Source organism: Acromyrmex echinatior, chromosome 8, assembly GCF_024713525.1.
Source record: "Acromyrmex echinatior isolate Ae372 chromosome 8, ASM2471352v2, whole genome shotgun sequence".
NCBI lineage: Eukaryota > Metazoa > Arthropoda > Insecta > Hymenoptera > Formicidae > Acromyrmex > Acromyrmex echinatior.
Genome location: NC_141859.1, coordinates 13,813,722 through 13,838,676, shown reverse-complemented (window position 1 = coordinate 13,838,676; position 24,955 = coordinate 13,813,722). Strand labels below are relative to the sequence as shown.

The window sequence follows — 24,955 nt, the reverse complement described above, 5'->3', positions numbered from 1 at the left end:
CAGATACATGTACTCTATTTTATGTTATAAAGTTGTGTTGAATGTAATATTGAGTGACTTTATTATTATGATACCTTTCCCTTAACGCTAATGCGATGAGCGAACGAGCAGCCAATAGAAAGGACAACAGAAGGAGCTGAGTCATCATAAGGCGGAAGGAGAAACGAGCATCTTCGTTTTTGGGGGTCAAAAGACCGTAAACATCGATGGTGAGGGACCAATTTTTGTGCAAATGAATACAAATTCGGTCACAATCTAACACCGCTTTTTTCTTTGGGGTCATCTAATAAACAAATAATATATGCAAAGGAGTTCGCTTCTCCCGAAGACATCATTGCAAGAATGCAAATAGCTATACAATCTATTGATGATATTTATGATCGAATGCTTCGACGAGTACATAAAGACATAATTGTTCGTGCGGAAGAATGTATCGAGATCCGCGGGGCTCATTTCGAAAATTTATTATAAAATGAAATATTAATTATAAAATGAAGAAGACAAATACATATGTATAAGTAATATTTATTGTATTAAATAAAGTAAATACGACTTTATTATAAAATAAAGAAAACAAAAATAAATAAAAAATATTTCTTTCCTGTTCACCTACACAGTCATACTTACGAAATATTAAATAGAAAATTTCATTATTAGGCATTTTACTTTAATCACTTATGTCTATTTACAGATTAACGTTAATCTTAGGTTAATTTACACTTTATCTTTTTCTAGACTTATCTTTTTCTAAGAATTAGAAAAAATTAAAAAATCGAGATCGATCTAAATTAATTTACATTCGTGAAAAAAGTTATTGAGAGAAATGGAAAATTGGATTCTTTGAGTAACATTAAGTCATCTGTAATACACACTTAATTTAAAGTATAATTCAGTTACGAAGTATCAACAAGAAAATGATAATACATATGTCTATCCTATGTAAGAGAGACGCACAGAGATTTTAAAGAAATTTTTAAATAATTTGTAAGATTAGGTTTCTTTTTTAATGTAAATTAATCTGATAAGTTTGGGCGAGACTTCCATACCTTGTCAAAATTTTCACGAAGGGAGATATTTCTTTTGGAAGGAACATGATACTTAATTCAGAAGAAAATGTTTCACATTATTATGATGCGTGAGAATATTACGCGATAGCAGTGAAGACAGCGGCATAGCGGCGCGGCGGAGTGCTCACATTACTAGGCGGAGAGCACACACTACTAGGTGCGTGGCTCACGTTTACGTGGCGGACGTTTAAAAACCGGCGCCGATTGGATTAACATTATTCGGTAACATCTGCATTAAGCATCGTAGAAAAAAATGGCTCAAGACTTTTCGACTCAGTTTTTGATTAGGAATAGCGCTATATAATTAGTGGGCATTATTTCGATTTCACTCTATATATATATGTAGAAAAAAATACATAAATCAAAATTTTATCAAATGATATTGTTTTTGTGTATCCATGAATTGTACGATTCATCGAATCCCAGCCATTTGAAGTACACCTTTTCTCCCTTCCTGCGCAGTATTTTCTCTACGAGATACACGTCCGGATGAGTAGCGCGATGTAATTCGTGCTCGTAGAACGATCCAATAACGAATTTTCCGCGATAGTCCTCGCGTAGATAGGTTACGGGATTAGTATGCTGCACCTTAATGATCGTAAACACATCGATGGTACAATTTGACGTGTAATCCTTCTCAAAAACTTGTATTTGCTCACACGTACCGAATCGCCCACTTTGAATTTTGCCGACCAGCGATTTTTATCGCACTGTACACTATGTCCAAGAGTCTTTCGGTGATCGCGGGAGTTACGTCAGCGGATCGTATGCCGATAGTGCGATGCTTGCGCGCGTTGTAATCTGAAATGAGACGCTGTAGCTCGTCAACTCACTTGTAATTGTTGAGTGTAAACATCTTCCACATGTCGTTTTTGAGCGTGCGATTGAACCGCTCGATTACTGACGCTTTCAACGTTGAATAGTGATTAACATCGTATTTTTCATGATTTTCTGCATATCGGCATAGTAAAATCCTCCTTTCCCATATTAGTTTATAAATTTTTAGGACATCTTCCACTCGTTTGAATTATCTCAGCGATAGCATCAGTCTAGCTTTCACCCTTGCTCTTGAGAGGTGCGGCCCACACATAATTGTTCAACACATCGATGACGATGAATATGTAGTGGTGTCCTCTGTTAAAGTTCGTGTATAGGCGCATCTCGATGATATCAGTCTGCCACAGATTGTCGTATCCTCGAACTATGACGCGCCTTCGCAGAAAATTTCTTCTCGCCAGAGAGTGCAATTCCTCGACGAGTCGACGTCTCTCAGAGCTAATTTTTCTCTTTTCGAGGGATCTCTTTTTCATGATTCGACGCGTAATATACAGGGAAAAAGTATTTTTTCTCGCTGACACCACTCGACTGATTCATTTCATCTGTACGCGATTTAATTTATAATAAGACCGGCTTTGCGAAGTTCCTCGATGATCGACAGCATCTCGTTGCCATGTCATGTTTCGTTGTTGCCCGCTCGATGCGAAGCGTCGAGCAATCATAGACGATCCACCAGCCCATTGAGATCGTCCCAGTGCACGTAATCGATCGCATCGTTCAATGTCATTGCGTGAGATAATCCCTTTTCAGATTTTTTTCTTCTGTTTCTTGGGTGTGATCGACATCAACGGCGCGATTACGTATTTGCACTTGTATCCCCTGTTGCTCAATAATCGATCCTGCGAATGATGCTTGTGTTTGTGCGCATTCATTACCAGCAGCATGTTCTTGTACTAGTTCATATCGTCTTCCGTGTAGAGGAGACCGTCGGGACTTCTCTTGAAAAGTAACTCATAAAGGGTGTATCGGCGTATCGTATGTCGTCAATAATTATGTTGTCCACATCATCCACGTCAAAACGTTTATTGCCAAACATCTATCCATTCTTGTGTAGGTAAATGCCGTACACATCTATACCACTCTTCTGTTTATCTCGCGTTCCCCTCAGGATAGCCTCGACGTAATTTTGACCCAGCGGACCCAAGCCGGCTTGTAACGCGTCTCGATCTTCCGACGTTTGCAATCGACTTTGTACCTTCGTTGCTAGCAAGTCATCCGTCGTTTCGAAAACATACTCCAATGATTCTATTGTCAGTAAGATCGTCGTACGCGGAGTGAAGGTTATCGGCTATACACGATCGTGCGATAGATCATCGGATTTATGCGGGGTCGCGAAACGCTCGAACGTCTCGCTCGCTTTTTCTTCCTCTTCCCCCCCCCCCTCCTCCTCTTCTTTCCTCTCGTGTTTGAGGGCAGATGCTACGTCATCGTCGCGCGATTGTCTTTATCGCATGCACGCCGATCAGTAGCTGTCGACGATCTGTTGCAGCGGTTTGATAATAAGGCTTAAAATGCCTTTTCAACGCCATATCCTCCTCGATTCTATCGGTCTTCAGAGAGCGATATTTCTTGCGGACCGATTCGCTCGTTCGACTCTTCTCGATTTCCCTCGCGCACATGTTCGTCTCTGACGAAGTATCGACAACGATTGATCATGTTACGATATCGCAAACTCGTTAAATCCTTTTCGGTATTTACCGTCTTTAAGCGCACTATCTTTGTCTATCTAAAAATCCATATTTTTTTTGCCAACAATCACAACAAACAAAATTCTTCGTACGATATGTCGGTATTCACGTGATCGTTGTAAACGTGTTTCAAGTTAGTACAATCCTATTTGAACATGATCAGCAGATTCGCGTTTTCGCATATCAGATGTTTAGACTTCTCCTCACGTCTGATAAAGATAGAAGCAGTCAATGTTCGCATGTCAGTCCATCGAGAAGTATTCTCTCACTGCATCCTTCTTGTGCCAAACATCTATCCATTCTTGTGTAGGTAAATGCCGTACACATCTATACCACTCTTCTGTTTATCTCGCGTTCCCCTCAGGATAGCCTCGACGTAATTTTGACCCAGCGGACCCAAGCCGGCTTGTAACGCGTCTCGATCTTCCGACGTTTGCAATCGACTTTGTACCTTCGTTGCTAGCAAGTCATCCGTCGTTTCGAACATGCCACGTCATCAAAGATAAAAATAGAATTTGGAACGACCTCGCTTGTTGGAAAACGTAAAGTAACCGATTTCGTTGATAGATGTAAATAATTTTTGTTAATATCGATACTTTGACTGTTGCAGCGATTTTGAGTAGACGTACACATTCTCGAAACGTATGTTCGGACTATCAATCAAACTTATGAGAATATTGGTTTTAATGCAATTTGACGGGCCGCAAATGATCACGCGTATAATATTCGGCAGCATTTCGCCGTGCTTGCGATTCTCCGCGCTGCCTCCCATCATTTGCAATTTTGCGTCACAGTTTGTGACACGCATCATCAACGGTTGCCGCACAAGTTTCATGCTCACACTACAGGCTGTGCGCTTTCGAACGACAATATAAAGGTGCGCGAACCCGAATCGTGCAGTAGCAAAATGTATCTCAAGCTGTGTCATGCTTCCAATATTCAAGACTTGAGCCACGAGCAGTTGCAATATATACCGAAGGTCGTATTTTTACGCATGTGCGGCGACTACATCGAACACGTCTGGGACAAGTTTCCGGAACACGTGAAGGCAGATTCAGTGGTTCCAACCTATCGTCGCTGCGACGAGCAGTACAATCCGTGACAGTGGACGCACTTTGACGGTTCCGCAAATAAAGGATTGTAGATAAAGGACTGTAGCGAATGTCAGCGTCGCAGCGGTCTACTGAATCGATAAACACGCTTCCTTTCGAGTTACATATTCTGGATTATCAATTTTGCAGCCCAGGCACTCGGCTTACGAAACGATCAGTAAGAGGTGACGCGAGCATAAATCCTCTGGACGCGGCGTACCGGGAACACGACATTGCGTATTCCAGGAGCAATGATCTCACCGATAGATACGCGGCGGACAAGGTACTCGATAAAGCGCTAGGACGCGTCGTCGCAAAAGATTCGGCTCGAGAGAGCCGCCGCTGCTGCCAGCGGTCTGGTCAATGATGAAAGCCAAGACCAAGATCGGTATGAAATCGAAGAAGAAGACGACGAGGAAAAACGTGATAAAAAAGCGGATACTTCCGATGGTGAAACGAGGCGGTGCGTTACCAATTCTGCCAATTTTTGGCACGCTCGGATCCTTGATTGGCGAAGCGGACAGCGTGGCGAAAGCGGTAAACGACAGCAAAGTCGCGCAACGTCAGCTCGTAAAGAACTGACGTCACAGGGAGAAGGATATGTGGATGACGTCGCAGGAGGTGATGTCGTTAGGCGAGGGGGTCACGTCACAATGGGTGACGTCGCGGGGATGGCGATAGGGGGGGACGAGGACGTCCCGGGTGCGGGAAATCACGTAGCCGGAAATTACATGCGTCCGCGTCGCGGTGAAGATGTAGCGCGGGTCAATGGCCTCCGGACGCAATCCGCCGCCACAGGGCGCGGTCCGCCGCTGGTCCGCGCCACCACCACCGAACGCGGTCCCCACCGCGCTTATATGTATACCATGTATGCTCACCATCTCTCAAGCGTCGTCATCTTCTTCTTACGTAACCTTCTCTTCAGCATTTATGCGATTATTCATGCAGAAATATTTTTTATTCTGCCGAATTATATTATTATTTTAGAGAGCGCGACGGTACAGTCGCGCGTGATGACACACGCGTAATACGATTCTGTGAAGAAGGAACGATTAATTGCAGACACAGATATTTTTAGACATTTATATTTCATGTGATGCATTATATTATAATATCTTCACAGCATATACGTAGGTTGCTGGAAAGTTTCTGCAATCTAATACTTTCAGTGGCGCCAACGTTCTGCTACTATCATATCCGTAAAATTAGACGTTTTTAACTTATAATTTAATTGATAGTTTGTACCCAAGCCAACTAGTTTTGTTTACATAGTATTTTAAAAGAAGTTATTTTGTGAGAAAATGGAAATTTCGCGTGAAAATCATTGCCCGAAAATTTTATCTAACTCCAAAATGCATCGACTTCATTTGGCTTTTGGGAATGAAGCACCATCCAATAGGACTTTTTATAATTGGTTTACCGAATTCCAGCGTGGACGTACCTTTCTTTGTGATGAATTCCGTGAAGGTTGTCTATCCGCATCTGTTGTTGCCACTAATGTTGATGCTGTGTGTGAAATGATTGAGCGAGACCGGCATATATGACATACCGCGAAATTCAGGCATCCTTAAGCATTGACATAAAAGCAATACATACGATTTTGCATCAATCACTTGAGCGTACGGAAACTTTGCAGTCCCACTTTGGATCCCACACAATTTGATCAAAGCTCAAAAAGAGGCTCAAGAAATTCAACCGAGGTCGGTCAAATTTGGTCTACAACATCGTTACTGGGGACGAAACATGGATCTATTTGTATGAGTCCGAAAGTAAACAAGAATCCGCTGTTTGAGTATTTCAAAATGAACCGAAACTAACAAAAGTTGTTCACGCAGTATTGCCAAGCAAATGATTGCTTGTTTCTTCAGTTATACTGGACATGTGGCAACCGTGACTTTAGAGGATCGAAGGAAGGAAATACTGAATGGTATATAACAATTTGTTTGCCAGAAGTCATAAATGAATTGCGTAGAACAAACCAAAATCGTCGCATTATCCTTCATCATGACAACGCCAGCTATCACACAACACGTCAAACCGTTGAGTTTTTATCCAGTAAAAATGTCGAATTGATGACTCATTGTCCGTATTCACCTGATTTATCACCTAACTGACTTCTTTTTGTTCCCAAACATTAAAAAGAAGATGTATGGTGAGCGATTTGAGTCGTCTGAAGCAGCTGTTGAAATATTTCGTACACTGATTTCTGAGGTTATAGCCGCAAAGTGGAAAAAATGCTTCGAAAATTGGTTCGAGCATATGCAAAAATGTATCGATCTTAAAGGCGAATACTTCGAAAAACAATAAAGCCATTTAGCAAATTTTACATATTTTTTTTCATATTGTTTGCAGAAACTTTTCTAGCAGCTTACGTACTATCAATTCGCATTCAATATATAAATTTTTATCGTAAATCCTAAGCAAAGTATCTGTAGTAGCGCTATTGTTATTTATACAGTTTTGACATAAATGAATCATAAAATATTAAAAATTATCGCTTATAATATTAGTATATTGACACAAATTGAAAAATATGTGCTCGATACATTGTTCGAGTTCAAGCATAAAAAGTATAGTTGACGTTTCATATATAAATACTTCTCACTTAAATATAATTTCACATTGTCGACATTACATATTTTAACAACTTCAATGACAAGGTCCTGTATCATTACTTTCGATGGTATAGATGACTGCACCAATCGTTGGATATCTAAACATTTTTCGATGAACGCTATCCACGTAGCATGCAACAGGATGATTACTTCGGTTATCGCCATTCCTATCGCAATTTCTATATGAGGAGTTGGTCTCATGACGATTCCAATCTTCAAAAATTTGTAAACTGTCAGTGTCAACGCTAATAGTCTTGTCAAAATGGTATAAGAAACACGCTATAATGGAGAAGAACAAAAAAATAAACAATATATAGAAAAAAAAAATCTTTATAAACAAGTATAATTGAAATATTTACTCGCTCGACTCATGTTGAACATATGAATCCATAGCGGAGAATCCATAGATGGAGATCACAAAACGAATTTGTCTGAGCGACTGATGCAGTATCAATGCTCCAATCTCTATTTAAATCTTACCCCCTGCAACAATTTTTTGTAACAAAATATATTTTAGACATCCAGATGACATTAATGTAATGTGATACCGCAAATTGCAATGTCAGCAAATTTGCAAGTTTCAATGTGACCTTGTCAGTAATACAAAAAATTTTTTTCAAGGACAATTAACATGTTTCGCAATGACAATGATTAATGTAAATAGTAAGAGTAGACCGATCTAACCCAGGTTCTCCGAGGAGTGATGAGGGGCCGGGGGAGAACCCGCGGCGCGGGGAGGAGAGCCACGGAGAGTGGAGGGAGTGACGTCACTAGGCGAGGGGGAGGAGGAAAATGACGTCACAGTGAATGACGTCGCGAGGATGGAGATGCGGAGGACGAAAATGTCCCGGGTGCGAGAAATTACGTAGCCGGAAATTATGTAGCGGAAACTTGCGTCCAGTGAAGACATGGCGCGGGATCAATGGCCTCCGGGCGCGGTCCGCCGCCGCAACTTTTTTTTTTTTTTTTGATAACGGAGGGGAAATGCCTAACGCATACTCCAGGCCTCGGGAGAGAGCCCGGGGTTATGTGGGGCTTGCACCCACTAAAACCCCTCCGGGTGTCCTTACCAGGCCATGGTTGAGGGACTCCCAGGAACGCGTGCAACATACTTCTGAGAGCCCCTCTGGCCAGTCTGGTGCCGACATCCTTTCCCGCCCGGGGATTTTATTGTCGAAACGACCCCGGGCAGTGCAGGGCACCGTCGACCCAATATTCGGGCGCTGGGGGGACATCACCCCCGCGCCCGCTCCCCGGTTGTTGTTGGGGGACGGGAGTTGGGGATCCCGGCCCCCGCAAGGACGCAGGTACTCCGAAACATCCGTGTCCGGTGAGCACCTGCGTCGCGTGGAACGATAGTCCGCCCTATCCCCTGCCTACCCATTCCTCGAAGCAGGGGAGGATGGCCTCAACGGTCCGTGCACCCGTTGTCGGCGAGTCGTTTTCGAGAGTGGCGCGCCACTCCTCGAAGACCCGCCGACGGGCGTTCCTCCTCAGTCGGTCAACGGTCCTCGGGGTTACGATCCCCCCCCGAAGCCAAATGGCCTTCACCCTGGCGTAAGTCTCCGCCAGGGCATCGGCTACATACTCGGCAGGGGGGATCCCCGCGAGGACCATGGCAGCCGCATACGACACCGTCCTGTAGGCCCTACAGATGAGAAGGGCTAGCCGCTGTTGCACGCTGTGCAACTTCTGTTGGATGCGGAGGCTGGCCAGGGCCTTCCCACTTCAAACCGGGGGGGCGTAAAGGGCCCCAGACAGGACAGCGTGCATATATGCCCGCCTGACCGACTCGTTCGGACCGTGGAGGTTGGGCATTAGGCCGAGCAGAGCGTCTGCTCGGCGGCCCAACCGCGGGGCTAGCTCGTCGAAATGTTCGACGAAGCCCCAGCAACCATCCACGGTGAGGCTCAAATATTTGATCGTGGGCCCAACCGGGACGCGGACATCGTCCACCACTATGTGTGCCTGAGGGGGCACCCCGCTCTTCCCGTCGTGGAAGAACAAGGTTTCCGTTTTAGCGAGGGCCATCCTCAGGCCCAACTCCTTTATGAAGCCGACCACACACGCCGCGACATTCGCCGTTCTCACGGCTCTCTTCCAGGTCGTGCCTCCGGCCACCACCAACGTGTCGTCCGCGTAGCAGACGACGTGGCAGCCAGGGGATAGGGCCGCGCGGAGAACATGGTCGTATGCGACATTCCAACGTAGGGGTCCCAACACGGACCCCTGTGGAACGCCGCACGACACGTCCCTCCGCTGCTGGAGTCCCATTTTATCATGGAACTACAGCTTCCTGTCCCGGAAATAGTCCTCAACAGTGACGACCAAGTAGAGGGGCAAGAGATAGTGTCCTTTCAACGCCCCCACTACCTGGCCCCACGGGACGCTGTTGAAGGCGTTGGCGATGTCCAGGGACACCGCCAACGCCACTTTCCCTCCCGCGGTCATTTGCTCCGAAAGGGCTCTGACCTGCCTAATGGCATCGATGGTCGATAGGCCCTCCCGGAAGCCGTACTGACCGCGGGATAGATTGGGACCATCCCGGGACAGGTGCCGGACGATGCGGGCAGCGATGACTCGCTCCAGCAATTTCCCCGCTTCGTCCAGCAGGCATATCGGCCTATAAGCGGAGGGACTCTCCGCCGGCTTGCCCTCCTTGCGTAGGAGGACAAGCTTGGCTCTCTTCCACGACTTGGGAAAGACGCCTACTCTGAGGCAGCTCGTGAAGAGCTGCCTCAGATGATCTCCCACAATAGGGGCCGCGGCGAGCCAGACCCTGCCGTGAATGCCGGAGGGTCCGGGCGCCCGCGGCCTCCCCTTAAGGCGGGCGAAGGCCTTCGTCATCTCCTCCCCGGTGACGCTCAGCTCCTCCGTCCATCCGGACGGGAGGCCGACCCTCTCTTGAATATCCCTCTCCTTATTGAGAAAGAGGGCGGCCACCACGTCCTCTAGGAATTGAGCGTCCAAGGTTTCCGTTATCGGGGGAGCCTACGGACGAAGTTGCTTCGTCACAATTTTGTAGGGCCTCCCCCACGGATCCCTGTCCAGGGAAGAGACGAATTCGCGCCAGGTGTCGGCCTTCGCCCTCCTAATGATCGCCCTAAGGGCGCTCCTTGCATCACGGAGCGCCCCGGCGGCCACTTCCATTTCTGCGTCGGTGCCCCGCCTCCTGCGGCGAGTATACGTCCTTCGAGCAGCCATGGCGGCCCGTCGTAGCTCAGCCAGCTCTTCGGACCACCAGAGGTGGTGGTAGACTGCCCTTCTCGCCACAGGACGACAGCGGGGCATCGACGCGTCGCACGCGCGCGACATGGCGTCCCCGAGCAATTCGGCCTCCTCCTCCGAGCGGGCCGGGTTACGTTCCGGCCAGGTGGAGGAGAGGAGACTCACCTCGAGAGCGCTGGGGTCCAACTTGCGCAGGGCACATCGACATTCCATCTCGTGTCGGCGGCGACTTCGTGACACCTCTGCGGGGGTGGACACCAACTCCATACGGACCAGGCGATGGTCCGTCCGTAAGCTCTCCCAGGGAGCTGACGTCCACATGCCATCCTCGTATCTTGATGGCAGCCGCGGGGGTCGCCCATGTCAGATCGACGATGGACTCCCCCCGGGCCCCCACGAAGGTGCTGGCACGGCACCTATTCAGAAGGACTAGGCCGTGCCTCGCCGCCCACAGCAGGGTGCTGTCGCCCCTGGAGTCGGTAGATGGGGAATCCCACTCCAACGCGTGGGCGTTGAAATCCCCACCCACCAGTACAGGCCTGGGGAAGCGTCGTCGGATGTGCTCCCCCAGAGACTCCAGGGCGTCCTCATATTCCCTCCTCATTAGGCGAGGAGGGAAGTAGCACCCTGCCACATGGGCCCCCACTCTACTAGAGTGAACCCCTCCTTCGCCGATATAGGAATCATCGGCGGGATGTCGCGCGCGTGCCGGCTGACCACCGCCACCCGTCCCAGTGAGTCCCCCGCCCAGTTGGGGTGACTCTCCGGGATTCGGTATGGGTCTGCGGTGATGGCCAAGCCCCCCCCCCCACTCGGTGAGGCACTGCATAAGCATGCTTTGTGCCCCGGCCGAGTGGTTGAGGTTCGTCTCGGCGAGGGCGAAGGACATTAACTGGTCCCTCGCCCCCTCCGACGTTAGCGCCGTCGACCACCTCTTTGACCGCCGCGGAGGGTGTCATTTCTACGTCGACCACGGCCGATGGCGCTTCCGTTGTTGTCGCCGCCGCGGGGGTCTGCCCCGTGACGGCGGTATTGGGGGGGCTACTGGGCTTCTGCCCCCTCCCCCTTTTGTTCTTCACTTTAGCGGCGGCGCATCCGGTGCCCCGAGGGGCGGCCGAGCCCACGGCACGCGGGGCAATCGACTTTACCGCGGCACTCACGCGCCGCGTGGCCGATGCCCCCGCACCGGTAGTACGACCCGGATCGATCAATCGTGCTCGTGTACTTTTGCTGCACGTGACCGGCCTCCAGGCATTGATAGCACTGGAGGCTCCGGGCCGGCAATAGAGCCACTCTGCAGCTCGACCACCCCACCTTGACTCGTGAGGCGGCCACTAATTGTTTGGCCGCCTCTACGGGGCACCACACCCAGCATGTGCCCAGCCCGTTGGGAGCCCTGCTGACTCCTCCCACCTTAAACTCCGGTTGGAGTCGCCCGCAGGCCCCTGTCAGCTCCTCGGCAACCTCTGTTGGGTTGCCGAGTTGTCCAACCCGGAGACCCGCACCTCGGCCGTCTTTGACGGACGGGACACCTTTACGATAGCTTCTCCGCCAGCTTGTTGGCTTTGGCGCGGCTCTCCGGGCCCCGGATCTCCCAAATGAGGGCCCCTGTAATGGCCCTCCTGAGTCGGAGATCCTCGATCCCCGCATCCTTGAGGGAGATCGAAGATCTCGCCTTCCCCACCACCTCTTGATAGCTGGTCGGCACAGATCACGGTAATGGCCGCCGAGCTGGGCGACCTCAGCTTAGGAAGGGGAGCCTTCTTATCGGAGGCTTGAGGCCTCGCGGCAGTGCTCTCCTTCCTCGCCGTCCCGCCCGCTTTCCCACCGTTCCCCTTTTTGGTGGGAGCGGGGGCCGCGGGGGCTTTGGCGCTCTTGGGCGTCGGTCGGGGCGGAGCCGCCGCGGCCTTCGCCGCCTTGGTGGCCGCCTTCTTCGCCGCCCTCGAAACGACCCGTGCCCAGGTCGCCTCGTTGGCATCCGCCACGCGCCCTCCGTCCCCAGCTGATGGGGAGATCGCGAGGGGCGGCGAGTTCCTCCTCGTGGCGGAGGTGGGCACGCCAGGCGCGTTGCCACCGGACTTAGGAGTGATCTTCGCCCCCTTCTTGGCGGGGGGCTGGTCGCCCTGCTTAGCTGGGGGCTGGCCGCCCCGCTTGGCGGGTGATGCCTTTGCCGTCATCGGGACCACCCCCATCCCTCTCAGGAGGCGGGGGAGGAGCCTCTCGAGGACCCTTTCTATACGGACGTCCCCGTCGTCCCGTCCGTCGGTCTTCCCCTTCCTTTTCGCAGGGGACTTCTTACCGGCAGACGCGACCTTGTCCGCGACGGTCGCCGGGGGATTCAACTGCTTTGAAATCCCCTGCAGTGGAGGCCTGAAGTATGGGGACTTCAGGTCCTCCTCCGTGACCGTCACGCGCGGCCGCGGCTCCTCCCCCTCCGCGGTTCTTCCTCTCCGCGTTCTGACCGGGCTGCGGGCGCCGGTCAGGCTATCGGGACCCGACCACTCCATGGTCGAGTCCCATTCCATCCCCGGCGCCCTGTCCCTGCCGGACGTGCAGCGGGAGGTAGACCTCCCCCTGTCGTGCTCCAGGACCGCAACTCTAGAGCGGAGGAGCACCAACTCTTGGTTGAGCTGCCGTTTCTCTTCCACCCAGGCCCTGGAGCTTTCATGAAGCTGGTCATCTTCGGCCGGCATGTCGCCATTGCCCGACCTCGCCATAACCGAGCTCAGGGCTGCGGACAGCTTTGAAAAGGCTGCCCACAGATCCCTTACGAGGTCTCCTTTTATGTTCTTGCTCTTCTCGACAGCCTTTGCGATGGTTGCCAATTCGCGGGTTACAACCGCGGCAACCGATCGCAAAGGCTGCTGATCGAACTCTATGGCGAGGTCGATGGCTCTGTCCCTTGCGCGTTTAGCGGACGCTGAGGAGGGCTCCACATCCGGGTCTATTATGGCTCGGTGGTCCCTCCTCAGCTGCCGGGCCTTTGCCTTGTCGGCCTTCTTCGCCCTAGCCTCCGCCGTATATTTGCCGGCGTGTTCAGGATTCAAGGCCTACCCCTTGACCGTTTCGTGGACTCTGCTTCGGATTCAGGTGGAGACCACAAATTCGGCCTCTTCCGGCTTTCTCCTCTAAGGGACTCTAGCGAGGCCATGGATTCGGCCCTCGACAGAGTACTCTCAGAGGCGGCAGCCTCGGCGCGCGACCCGACCTTGCTGCAGGCAGGGCCGGGACGCGATTTTCGAGAGTTGCTTCCCTCCGTTTCGCCCTTAGTTGGGCGAGCCTCCTGCTCTACGCTCTTTGCAGAGCGTATTTCGTCCGCGTTATTGATTGTTGAGCTATTCATTTCTGGTTATGCCCACGGCCCGCAGCGGCTCCGCCAGCCAGGGTGTACCGTCACCCCTCCCCCGGAACACCAGGAAAAGGGGCCCCGACTTCTCCCGGGGAGCTGGCATATGGCACGGATCCCCGGAATGTATCATCGGGGACACTGGCCTCCAGCCCCTTACTCCCCGTGAGTGGATGTGGTGCAAGTCCACTCACGAGTTTCGGGGGTCCCTCGCCTCGAGAGCACCGCTGCGGGCGGCCCCACGGACGGTTCGGGTCAGGGAAGCGGCGCCCCTTCCGGACCCTAGCCGCCGTGGCGACCAGCGTAATGTGCGCTGCCCAGTGTCCCGCTTCGGAAGGGATGCCGTCGGAGACACTGTGCACTACTACTCGACGCTCCCCCGGCCCCGACCACGGAATACGTCCGAGCGGTCCGGAGGGGGTGGGGATCGCGCGCTCTGCCTCGGAATACGTCCGAGCAGCTTCGCGACCCCCTCCGCCGAGAGGGACGGGTGGTTCCGCGACGGACCGAAGTCCGCGCGGCCCCGTCCTTCCCTACGAACAGAGTCCGCACCTCTCGAGGCGGGAGAGAGGGACCCCTGGTGCAATGAGCCGAAGCTTTCAGGGACCCCCTCCCTCGCTCAGTGGCATGAGCCAGCCCGCAGCCAGGAGCACCCAGCATATGGGCCGATCCGCCTTGCGGGAGCACCCGCTCGATACAACCCACACCCGGGACCCGAGGGAACCAACCCAAAGGGGGGAGGGGAGGGCCCCACGGGACCCCGGGTGCGGTGGGGGGTCGAAGCCCACATCCGCACGGGCAGGGAATAGAAATTCCCCCTAACGGTGCCGTGCCACCGGGCGATTGAAGTCAGGGCCGCCAACCTCTACCGGCACATTGGGGACCCGTTCCGAAAGGACGAGACCCTCAGGAGTCCCTCCCACGAGGAGAGGAGACTCCCTTAGGGTGCCGGACCCGGTGTACAGACTCCCCCCGTGAGGAAGGAGTCCGTACAGGCTGCTCTTAGACTCCCACGTGCCGCAAGCTCCCCGTGGGGGAGCCCCCTCACCATGACAAGGTAGCAGCCCGCGAGGGGGCCACTGCCGCGACTGACCTTCACCGCCGCCTCCGGACGCGGTCCCCACCGCGCGCTATACTTACGATGTATACTTACCATTAATACTTAACATTTTTCCTCTTATGTGTCATCATCTTCTTCTCGCACGCAAAATATTTTATTTATTTATGTATTTTATTTTATCTTATTTTATTTTTATTTTTATTAACTTCCTTTAATAATTATTTGCACTGCACAATAATAAGAGTGCGATTTATCGAGAGCTTCGGTACAATCGAACGTAACGCGACACGGCAAAGATAGGAAAGAAGAAAGGAATGAAAGAAAAAAGCAAAAATGTCAACAATGAGTTAATCTGTATATGTATATTTCATTTTACTTTATATATATATAAAATAAAATATGCAATATAATATAAATATATATATATATATTAGGGGTACAAATAAGTTCGTGCGGTTTTGAAAGAGATGGCGTAACTACTGTTTCATTCCACCGTTCCGTATTTCTAAGTATGCGTTGGATAACTGTCATTAGTAGGTATTAAGTTCAGTATGTGTCATTTGTTCGAATTGTAAACAACAATATTTTTACTTCATCAAATATGTCGAACTTTGTTACCAAATAAAGTGTTTTTGCGGGGAGTTTTACTGCATTACTTCAATATGAAGAAAAGTGCTGCCGAAAGTCATCGTATTTTAGTGGAAGTTTATGGTGACCATGCTCTATCTGAGCTAACGTGTCAGAAGTGGTTTGCACGGTTTAAGAGTGGTGACTTTGACTTGGAAGACCAAGAGCGTGCCGGATGTCCAAGAAAGTTTGAAGACGCAGAATTAGAGGCATTACTCGATGAAGATCCATGTCAAACGCAAGAAAAGCTTGCATTATCATTGGAAGTGACTCTGATTACATTGTAACCGGTTTTTCACAATAAAGCCCCAAATTTCGAGAAAAAACCGCACGAATTTATTTGTATCCCTAATATATATATATATATATTTATATAATATTGCATATTTTTAATCTCTTCGCTCCAATATAAACGCAACTTTGTCATCTTCTGAATCCAATTGTCTTTCTCCTCCACTCCAATATAATTGCAATGTTGTCATCATCGCGGTCTGGCCTCCTTTTTCGCACCAACCGTCGGTGAATGCGGCTTGCTTCCTCTTCCTCCTACTCCTTCATTTGTCAGATATTCTCTATTAATTCATCAAATACTTCATTCAACTGCGCGATGATGTCCGCAGTACTATGTCTGGAACAGAAAAATAAAAATATAAAATGATAATTTAAATTAATAGAACACAATATCACATGAAACATGGATATCATGAGAACCGTGGTACGTCGTTCAAGCCAAACGCAAACATTGATCATGACACGCACCATCAGAACGTAAATCATAGGGCAAGGGATTAATTAATTAATTTATTAAGAATAAAATACTTACATTTGCCTCAACGGATTGCCAGCGCTGTCCATATCCAAATTTACAGTAAAGCCGCCGGGTATCTCGATTGTAGAAGTCCTTCATAAGATCATCAGCCGCTCGAGTAAGGCCTCGGTCTTTTGCGCTAATAAGCGCATCCGGGCATCCATCACATTTGCACACTGAATCATGTTATTAATATTTGCCATTATAAAAATCTCGCACAGATTGACTGACAGACTAACAGACTGACAGACTGATTGTCCGCGGGGCTGTGTGAGATGTTATACAGTAAAGATGTTCGTGGAATACGATACCATTCCAAGAAAAGAACAATTGATCAAAATTTACACTGAAAAGTATATCACGCGATCGAACGATGAATAAAGCATTTTTATCAGTTATAATTAGATCAATGCATTATATTAGCAGCAAAAGTACAATGCTCCGGTCAAAAATTTATACCTCAACTGAAAAAAATATATGAAAAGGAGAGCATAAAAAACCACCGCACAAGTTATAGTTTGTAATATTGAATTATCATTACATTAATAAAAACATTAGACGTTTCGGCCACAATCTGGCCATCCTGGCCAGTAAATTCACAATATTCTTAAAACGCAGAGTTACATATAGCTGACATTAAATACCGTCGTATGATATAATTATTATATATATAAACGTGTTCTTTCATATGTGAAGATGCCTCGTACAATAATACACCGCCAATAGTCATATCACGAAAAGTGTAGAACGAGAATTTCCAGATTCTAATTTAACAAATTTATGTATCATTAATATCTTCTAATCGAAATGTGTGAGAATAGAATCGTTACCTGTTTTACAGCAAAAAAATAATGAATCTCAAGCATCCTTTGCATAGATGGAAATTTGTCGTGACATTGTGTGTTGTTATTTGTCATATTATATATGTTACTATTTATTTATATGTATAAGTCAAAAGTTTAGAAAGTTCTAGAATTATTTATTACATGTGAGAGAGATTTTTCTTAAGAAGAAGCAGATAAACATCAGGCGAACCTTCAGTGTCACTTTGCTTATTGATACCACTTATTTGGCCTTTAATATATATCATTTCAGAAATTCTTCTTTTCATTAATGATTGTTTTGTGTCTAAAATTATTATCCCAATCCAATTCATCTCATTCAATTGGTGACGTGATATCACGCGTTTGAACGATTCCACGAATAAACTTCAGTATTTATCAGTTATAATTAGATCATCAGTTATTAGATTGTCATATCATCAATATAGTGGTAAAAGTATAATGCCTCGAACAAAAGCGTATGCCTCAGCCAAAAATATACGAAAAGACGGCGCGCTCGAAAGATTTCTCAACATTTTTGTCACTTGCAGCACTTCGTATTGAAGCACAATAACGTATATCTATTAAACGTATATCTATTAAATAGAACTAAAATTTGACAGCTATCAGACTGATATTTAACAACTATCAGACTGATACTTAACAGCTACCGGACTGATATTTAACAGCTATAAACAGCTAACAGACCGATATTTAACAGCTATAAATAGCTATCTGATTTATATTTAACAGCTATAAACAGCTATCAGACTTATATTTAACAACTATAAACAGCTACCAGACTGATATCAGTTCCTTTCCAACTTCATGTGCTGTATATATATATATATATATATATATATATATATATATATATATATTTATATACACAGTGCGACAAATATGTTCCCGGACACAAACCATATCTCAGCAACCAGTGGCGACATCTGTGCGTTCAAACATGCATTTTAAAGGTTGAACATTTTGCTATCATCTATCATAGTTTCATTCATTTTGGTTGACATATAACGAAGATATGACAGTTCATGTTAAACAAGATTTTAGTCGAGATAGAAATTTTAATATGGAACAAAGAGCAGTGATTAAATTTAACGCAAAACTTGGTAAAAGTGCATCAGAAACATTCCGATCGACGCAACAAGTTTACAAGTCAATGTCTAGGTCGTACAGTTGTTTTTGAGTGACATAAGCGTTATTTGGAAGGCAGAGAGACCCTTGAAGATAACAAAAAATCAGGACTGCCAATTTTAGTTCGAACACCCGAAATGATCGAAAAGGTACGTGATTTTGTTGCAAACGATCGCAATGTATCATTGAAAATGATGGAGGAGGCTTTAAATATCAGTAGAAAAACGATTCGAACCATATTACATGAAGGTTTGTGCGAAGTTTGTTCCACACACATAATGCACCGAGTCACACTTCATTGATTGTCCGTCAATGTTTGGCTCGAAATCATGTCTCTGTGTTAAACCATCCACCGTATTCACCTGATTTGGCCCCCTGCGACTTCTCATTATTCCAAAAATTGAAATTGAAATTGAAAGGACGCTTTTTTGATGACATTCCGACCATCCAATCAGCTTCTACACAGGCACTAGAGGCAATTCCGCAAACTAAGCTAGAACATGCATTTGAATCACTATTGAATCGCTGTAACAAGTGTATTGAAGCCAGAGGAGAATATTTTGAATAATAAAACCAAAAAATATGCATATTGTTGTTTCAATTATGATTTTCAGGCCCTGTCCGGGAACATATTTGTCGCACTATGTATATATATATATATATATATATATATATATATATATATATTCGTTTCTCGCGTCTCTTAACATACACAAAAACATCATTTTTAAATACAACTACCGTGATCACGCATTTCGCTTCGTTGTACGGGACCATCCCATCCTTCCATAGCAATTCATGCTGATAAACACTCAGGAAGCGCAAAAACTGTCGGAGCTTGTCAAAAATTTCTATGGCACGGGACTCATAAAAATGTAATGTGTGAAAACGGTTCCCTGTTTCAGCATCGTTACTTCTTTGACGATAAATCTTTTTTCGACGATGCATCCTTGCAGATCCACAAACATTGGTATGATCATAACGAGTAATTCTTTAAGAATTTTTGTGCTTCTCCCCGGTTTTTCTCTCCCTTTTAAAGTTCTAAATATTTGCTGACCTTGCAATTTATATAATCTTGCGCACTACGTTGGACAACGGACAGTACTCGATTGCACGATCGAATATGATGAGGCAATACGCGGTAGTATTGGCGGGCACATTCTCTTTGCAATCAAACTCTATGCGTACGTCCACAGTGATATTCTTGACGGATTCATTTTGTCACGAGCAATCAATGATCGCAAAAGGCCTTTCTCGTTAAATGAGAGCAGCGTTTCGAAGCAGTTGATTCCATAATATGCTTTACGAAAATGTACATATCAAACAGGACGGCGTATCTCTTTTTGCTAAAATCAAGATTTAAATCATTGTATGGATAAAATTCTGAATTAAGATATTCTTTTACATTACTCAAATTACAATCGTCGAACACGCTGACATGACATTCTTTCGACCTGTCTGCAAAGCAAAGATAACATCGCGGCTTCTCAAGTTGAGTCGTTTTGACTGCCCATGAATACTTAATCGTATTCTGTAACAGAGAATACTACAGATATCACGAGCGAAAACTCATGCTCAGATAACGACCGCTTTCCAATGCTCGCAGCATTGATAATTTATTGATTTCGTTTAACGCAACATGAGGCATCTGCCACTGCACTTTGAATAATTCAATCTCAGATTCCGTCACAGGATTTCCCACCAAGCAATTATAATCGTTACGCGATCGTATCAAAATCAATTAGTGACGACTACGCGTTTGTAACACAGGTCAACATTTGATCTAAAAGGATACTCTGGAAGCGGACTGGTCCCAGTAGGTTTTTTGGGTCGCTGATTACGATGAGCGGGTTGGTTAAGCTTCATCACATCAGGTTCAAGGTCATTTCAAGGTCAAGTGGAGAGAAAACCTTCGAAAAAATCCAAAAAAATTCATGGGTATGTTTTTGAGGTCCCCGAATCCGAATCCGTAGTTCGTTTGAACCCACGACCCCTCCTAGAGGTCATTCAAGGTCATTCGTAGGAAATTTGTAGGTCAAGTAGAGAAATAACCGTCTGAAAAATATGAAAAAATGCATGGGTATGTTTTTGAGGTCCCCGAATCCGAATCCATAAATTGTTTAAACCCGCGACCTATCCTAGAGGTCATACAAGGTCATTCTAAGGTCATTTGAATATAAAGCACAAACAAAATGTATTCATACATATCTTTTTTGAGTTTAGCTTTCGATTCCAGAATTTAGGTTTAGTTGCAACCAGGGCACCTCCCCGTGGTGACGGTGTGCAACGGAGTTGTCTCACTATCCGGCGAAGTCCCTGGGTTACGGCGATTATGCCATCATGGCAACTAAACGTAGAAAATTTACGAGACAGGGTTTCGGATACCCAGAATCGGCGGCTGGTCAGGGTGGGGAAGCGGGCCCGCAGGCGTCGTCATCAAGCGACCGTAGCTTTACAGTGGTGGAAAACTTGGCCTCTGTAAAGTCGAATGCTACAAGACATTTGTCATGTACTATTGACGTGAACAATTTTTGTATTGTTTGTGGGGAGTTTATTCCACAAAAGAAAAAATTTGTATTTTCAGATGCTTTGAAAATAAAATATAAACAACTTTATAGTATTAATACAAGTTCATTGGACAACTCATATACTCCCAAAACTATATGTTCGAGATGCCGTAGTGTTCTTAATGAAATTAACAAGCAGGTATTTTCTAAACCAATGATATGGAGATCCCCAACAAATCATGCTACCGACTGTTTCTTCTGTTTAACAAACGTGAAAGGTTACAACCGAAAGAATAAAAATTTAATTTCATATCCACAAGTCGAATACTAATTGGTATTCGTGTGAATAGGAACTGGAAAATTCACAGATCTGACTTGTGGATATGAAATTAAATTTTTATTCTTTCGGTTGTAACCTTTCACGTTTGTTAAATAGAAGAAACAGTCGGTAGCATGATTTGTTGGGGATCTCCATATCATTGGTTTAGAAAATACTTGCTTGTTAATTTCATTAAGAACACTACGGCATCTCGAACATATAGTTTTGGGAGTATATGAGTTGTCCAATGAACTTGTATCAATACTATAAAGTTGTTTATATTTTATTTTCAAAGCATCTGAAAATACAAATTTTTTCTTTTGTGGAATAAACTCCCCACAAACAATACAAAAATTGTTCACGTCAATAGTACATGACAAATGTCTTGTAGCATTCGACTCTACAGAGGCCAAGTTTTCCACCACTGTAGAGCTACGGTCGCTTGATGACGACGCCTGCGGGCCCGCTTCCCCACCCTGACCAGCCGCCGATTCTGGGTATCCGAAATCCTGTCTCGTAAATTTTCTACGTTTAGTTGCCATGACGGCATAATCGCCGTAACCCAGGGACTTCGCCGGATAGTGAGACAACTCCGTTGCACACCGTCACCACGGGGAGGTGCCCTGGTTGCAACCAAACCTAAATTCTGGAAAGCTAAACTCAAAAAAGATATGTATGAATACATTTTGTTTGTGCTTTATATTCAAATTACCTTAGAATGACCTTGTATGACCTCTAGGATAGGTCGCGGGTTTAAACAATTTATGGATTCGGATTCGGGGACCTCAAAAACATATCCATGAATTTTTTTGGATTTTTTCGAAGGTTTTCTCTCCACTTGACCTTGAAATGACCTTGAACCTGATGAAGCTTAACCAACCCGCCCATCGTAATCAGCGACCCAAAAAACCTACTGGGACCAGTCCGCTTCCAGAGTATCCTTTTAGATCAAATGTTGACCTGTGATAATCAATATTCAGACATTGGATTGATGTCTTCTTTATTTTGAACGGTTCGACTCTCTTTGTCCTCGTCAGCAAGAATGATACAAGTATAATTAGCTCACATGTCCATAATACTTAAGTGACCAAATTGATAAAGATGCAGCGTTGTTAGTTTGATATTTTTTAATAAAAACAAGTCTTATTAAAGTGATATATGCGTAAACAATTCAAATGACTTACCCTCACGGAACATGAAGCATTGCACTGAAGCTATGTTGAACATATTAAAACTTAAAAAGTAGAATTGTTAAAATCAAATATAAAGATCACAATTTTTAGAACGTCCGTGTATGACGACGTGTTACTCAGATGAACTATTCTCGAAGTAAGAAGTCACATGATAATCATTAAGGCAAATTTGCAAATATGACGAACAAAACACATGTATATGTTGTTAAGTCAAATCGATAAAAACCGCAATAAATTATTGTATAAGAATTAAAAACTGTCAAAATCATTAAAATTGTAAAATAAAGAATTACATAATAAAAAGAAAAAAAAAACAAAAAATTTAATATAAATCATATCTCGTTAAAAATGTTATATTTTCGTCAATCAATAAAACTTTGTTAAAATAAATTAATAAACTATAAATTTAAAAAGTTAACACAATGTCATGGCTTATTTCGAGATATAATTAAATTAACTTTAAATTAATATAATCAACAAACGTTTCGGATTACAAAGCCTTCCTCAGTGCTACAACGCAGAAATACAATCTTAAATTAACCAACAATAACGGATACAATAAAGATTTAAAAACTATCAGTGGTGAAGTGCCAAAATATAAAAAAATTCGAACGTCAATAAGTATCCCGCCAGATGACAATAAAATAAAAATATTTGAATATTTAATTCAGTAAATTAATTACATCGATAAAATATATTCGCCAAATTCCTCGATTAAGATCGAGAATCCAGTTTGTCACAGATTTGTATCGAACGATTTGAGAATTCATAGTTACGAGTATTTTATGATATTCTGTACAACAAATTTATTCTGTACAACAAATATTAGATGTATGACTTTGCTCATTCGGTTTTCGTATACATGGCTTTAGCGGTAAGTGGTGATCGAAATAAATAGATCATAGACGTTACACAATAAACTTGGAAATCTGTCAACATAATCCAAAAAGAAACATTAGTCGATTTGTGTCTGCATCATAAAGTTATTCTCGATTGAAAATGTCAGTTTACGAGCCAAATTCTTGTCATTTGAGGGAGGTTTTAATTTTCTGCTTCAATATGAAGAAATCTGCGGCTGAGGCTCATCGAATGCTTTCAAATATTTATGGTGAAGCCGCTATTAGTGAAAGAACGTGTCATAAGTGGTTTCAACACTTCAAGAACGGTGATTTTCACGTCGAAGACCAGCATAGCGGTGGAAGAGAGAAGGTTTTCGAAGATGCAGAATTAAAGGCATTACTTGATCAAGACTCTTGTCAAAATCAAAAAGAATTGGCAAGATCATTAGGAGTGACTCAATCAGCCATTTCAAAACGTCTCAAAGCCATAGGAATGATTCAGAAGCAAGGAAATTGGGTGCCGTACGAGTTGAAGCCGAGAGATGGTGAACGACGTTTGTTTGCTTGTGAACAGCTGCTTGAAAAGCAAAGACGGAAGGGCTTTCTGCATCGCATTGTGACTAGGGACGAAAAATGGGTTCATTACGATAATCCCAAGCGCAGAAAATCATGGGGAGTTCCCGGCCATGCTTCCACGTCGACGGCCAAACCGAATATTCACGGCTCCAAGATCATGCTCTGTATTTGGTGGGACCAGCTCGGCGTAGTATATTATAAGCTGTTAAAACCGACTGAAACAATCACAGGCGATCAGTATCGAACGCAATTGATGCGTTTGAGCCGAGCATTGAAAGACAAACGGCCGCAATACAACGAGAGACACGATAAAGTGATTTTGCAGCATGACAATGCTCGACCCCATGTTGCGAAAGTGGTCAAGACATACTTGGAAACGTTGAAATGGGAAGTCCTACCCCACCCGCCGTATTCTCCAGACGTTGCTCCCTCTGACTATCACTTGTTTCGATCAATGGCACACGACCTGGCTGACCAGCACTTCCGGTCTTATGAAGAAGTCAAAAATTGGATCGATTCGTGGATCGCCTCAAAAGATGACCAGTTTTTTCGACGCGAGATTCGTATGCTGCCCGAAAGATGGGAAAAAGTAGTGGCCAGCGATGGACAATACTTTGAATCATAAATGTATAACCAGTTTTTTACAATAAAGCCTCGAATTTCGGAAAAAAACCGCATGAGCAAAGTCATACTCCTTATAGATTTATTAAGATAATTACGTATATTATTAATATGAATAAAAGGTATAAAATCAAATAATAACTTACGATAATTTATATAAAATACTATAATCTAAACTCTCAATCAAAGATGACAACTACATTAAAAATATTGACTGTTGCTCATTTGAAAATTAACTGATGTGAAGTGTAGGTCAAATAAAAGTAAGTCATTAAAATCGAATGTAAAAAGAAGTCTGTTCAAAGATAGAAACATAACTAACTTTTATTATATTAGATTATTGTTTAGTAATAATATTACCTGATAATAATTAACCTTTTTTATTAAAACAGTGGATTGATTATAATTACAGATTAATTGAGACAGTTTCTAAATTGAAATTTTTAAGACATTGTAAAGAGTATGAAGTCATTTTAGTTCATTTAAATCATATTTTTAGAAATTCGTTAGATTTGCATCATCATAGAACGTACAGGGTGGGCCATCTATTGGTACGTTTTTAA

General features: G+C 45.2%; 1 protein-coding gene and 1 long non-coding RNA gene across 2 annotated transcripts; both read right to left on the bottom strand.

The window, feature by feature from the left end:
- Positions 1-9,584: 9,584 nt before the first annotated feature.
- LOC147908836 (uncharacterized) lies at positions 9,585-11,415 on the bottom strand. Its single transcript, XM_087408760.1, has 2 exons — positions 10,692-11,415; positions 9,585-10,249 (listed from the first exon to the last, which is right to left on the bottom strand). The coding sequence occupies exons 1-2, from the start codon at positions 11,413-11,415 to the stop codon at positions 9,585-9,587; spliced, it is 1,389 nt and encodes a 462-aa protein (XP_087264886.1).
- A 10,015-nt stretch (positions 11,416-21,430) lies between these two features.
- On the bottom strand, positions 21,431-22,608 carry LOC147908835 (uncharacterized). The gene is made up of 2 exons (XR_015545945.1): positions 21,876-22,608; positions 21,431-21,809 (listed from the first exon to the last, which is right to left on the bottom strand). It is a non-coding gene; the product is annotated as an uncharacterized LOC147908835 (long non-coding RNA).
- Positions 22,609-24,955: the final 2,347 nt, after the last annotated feature.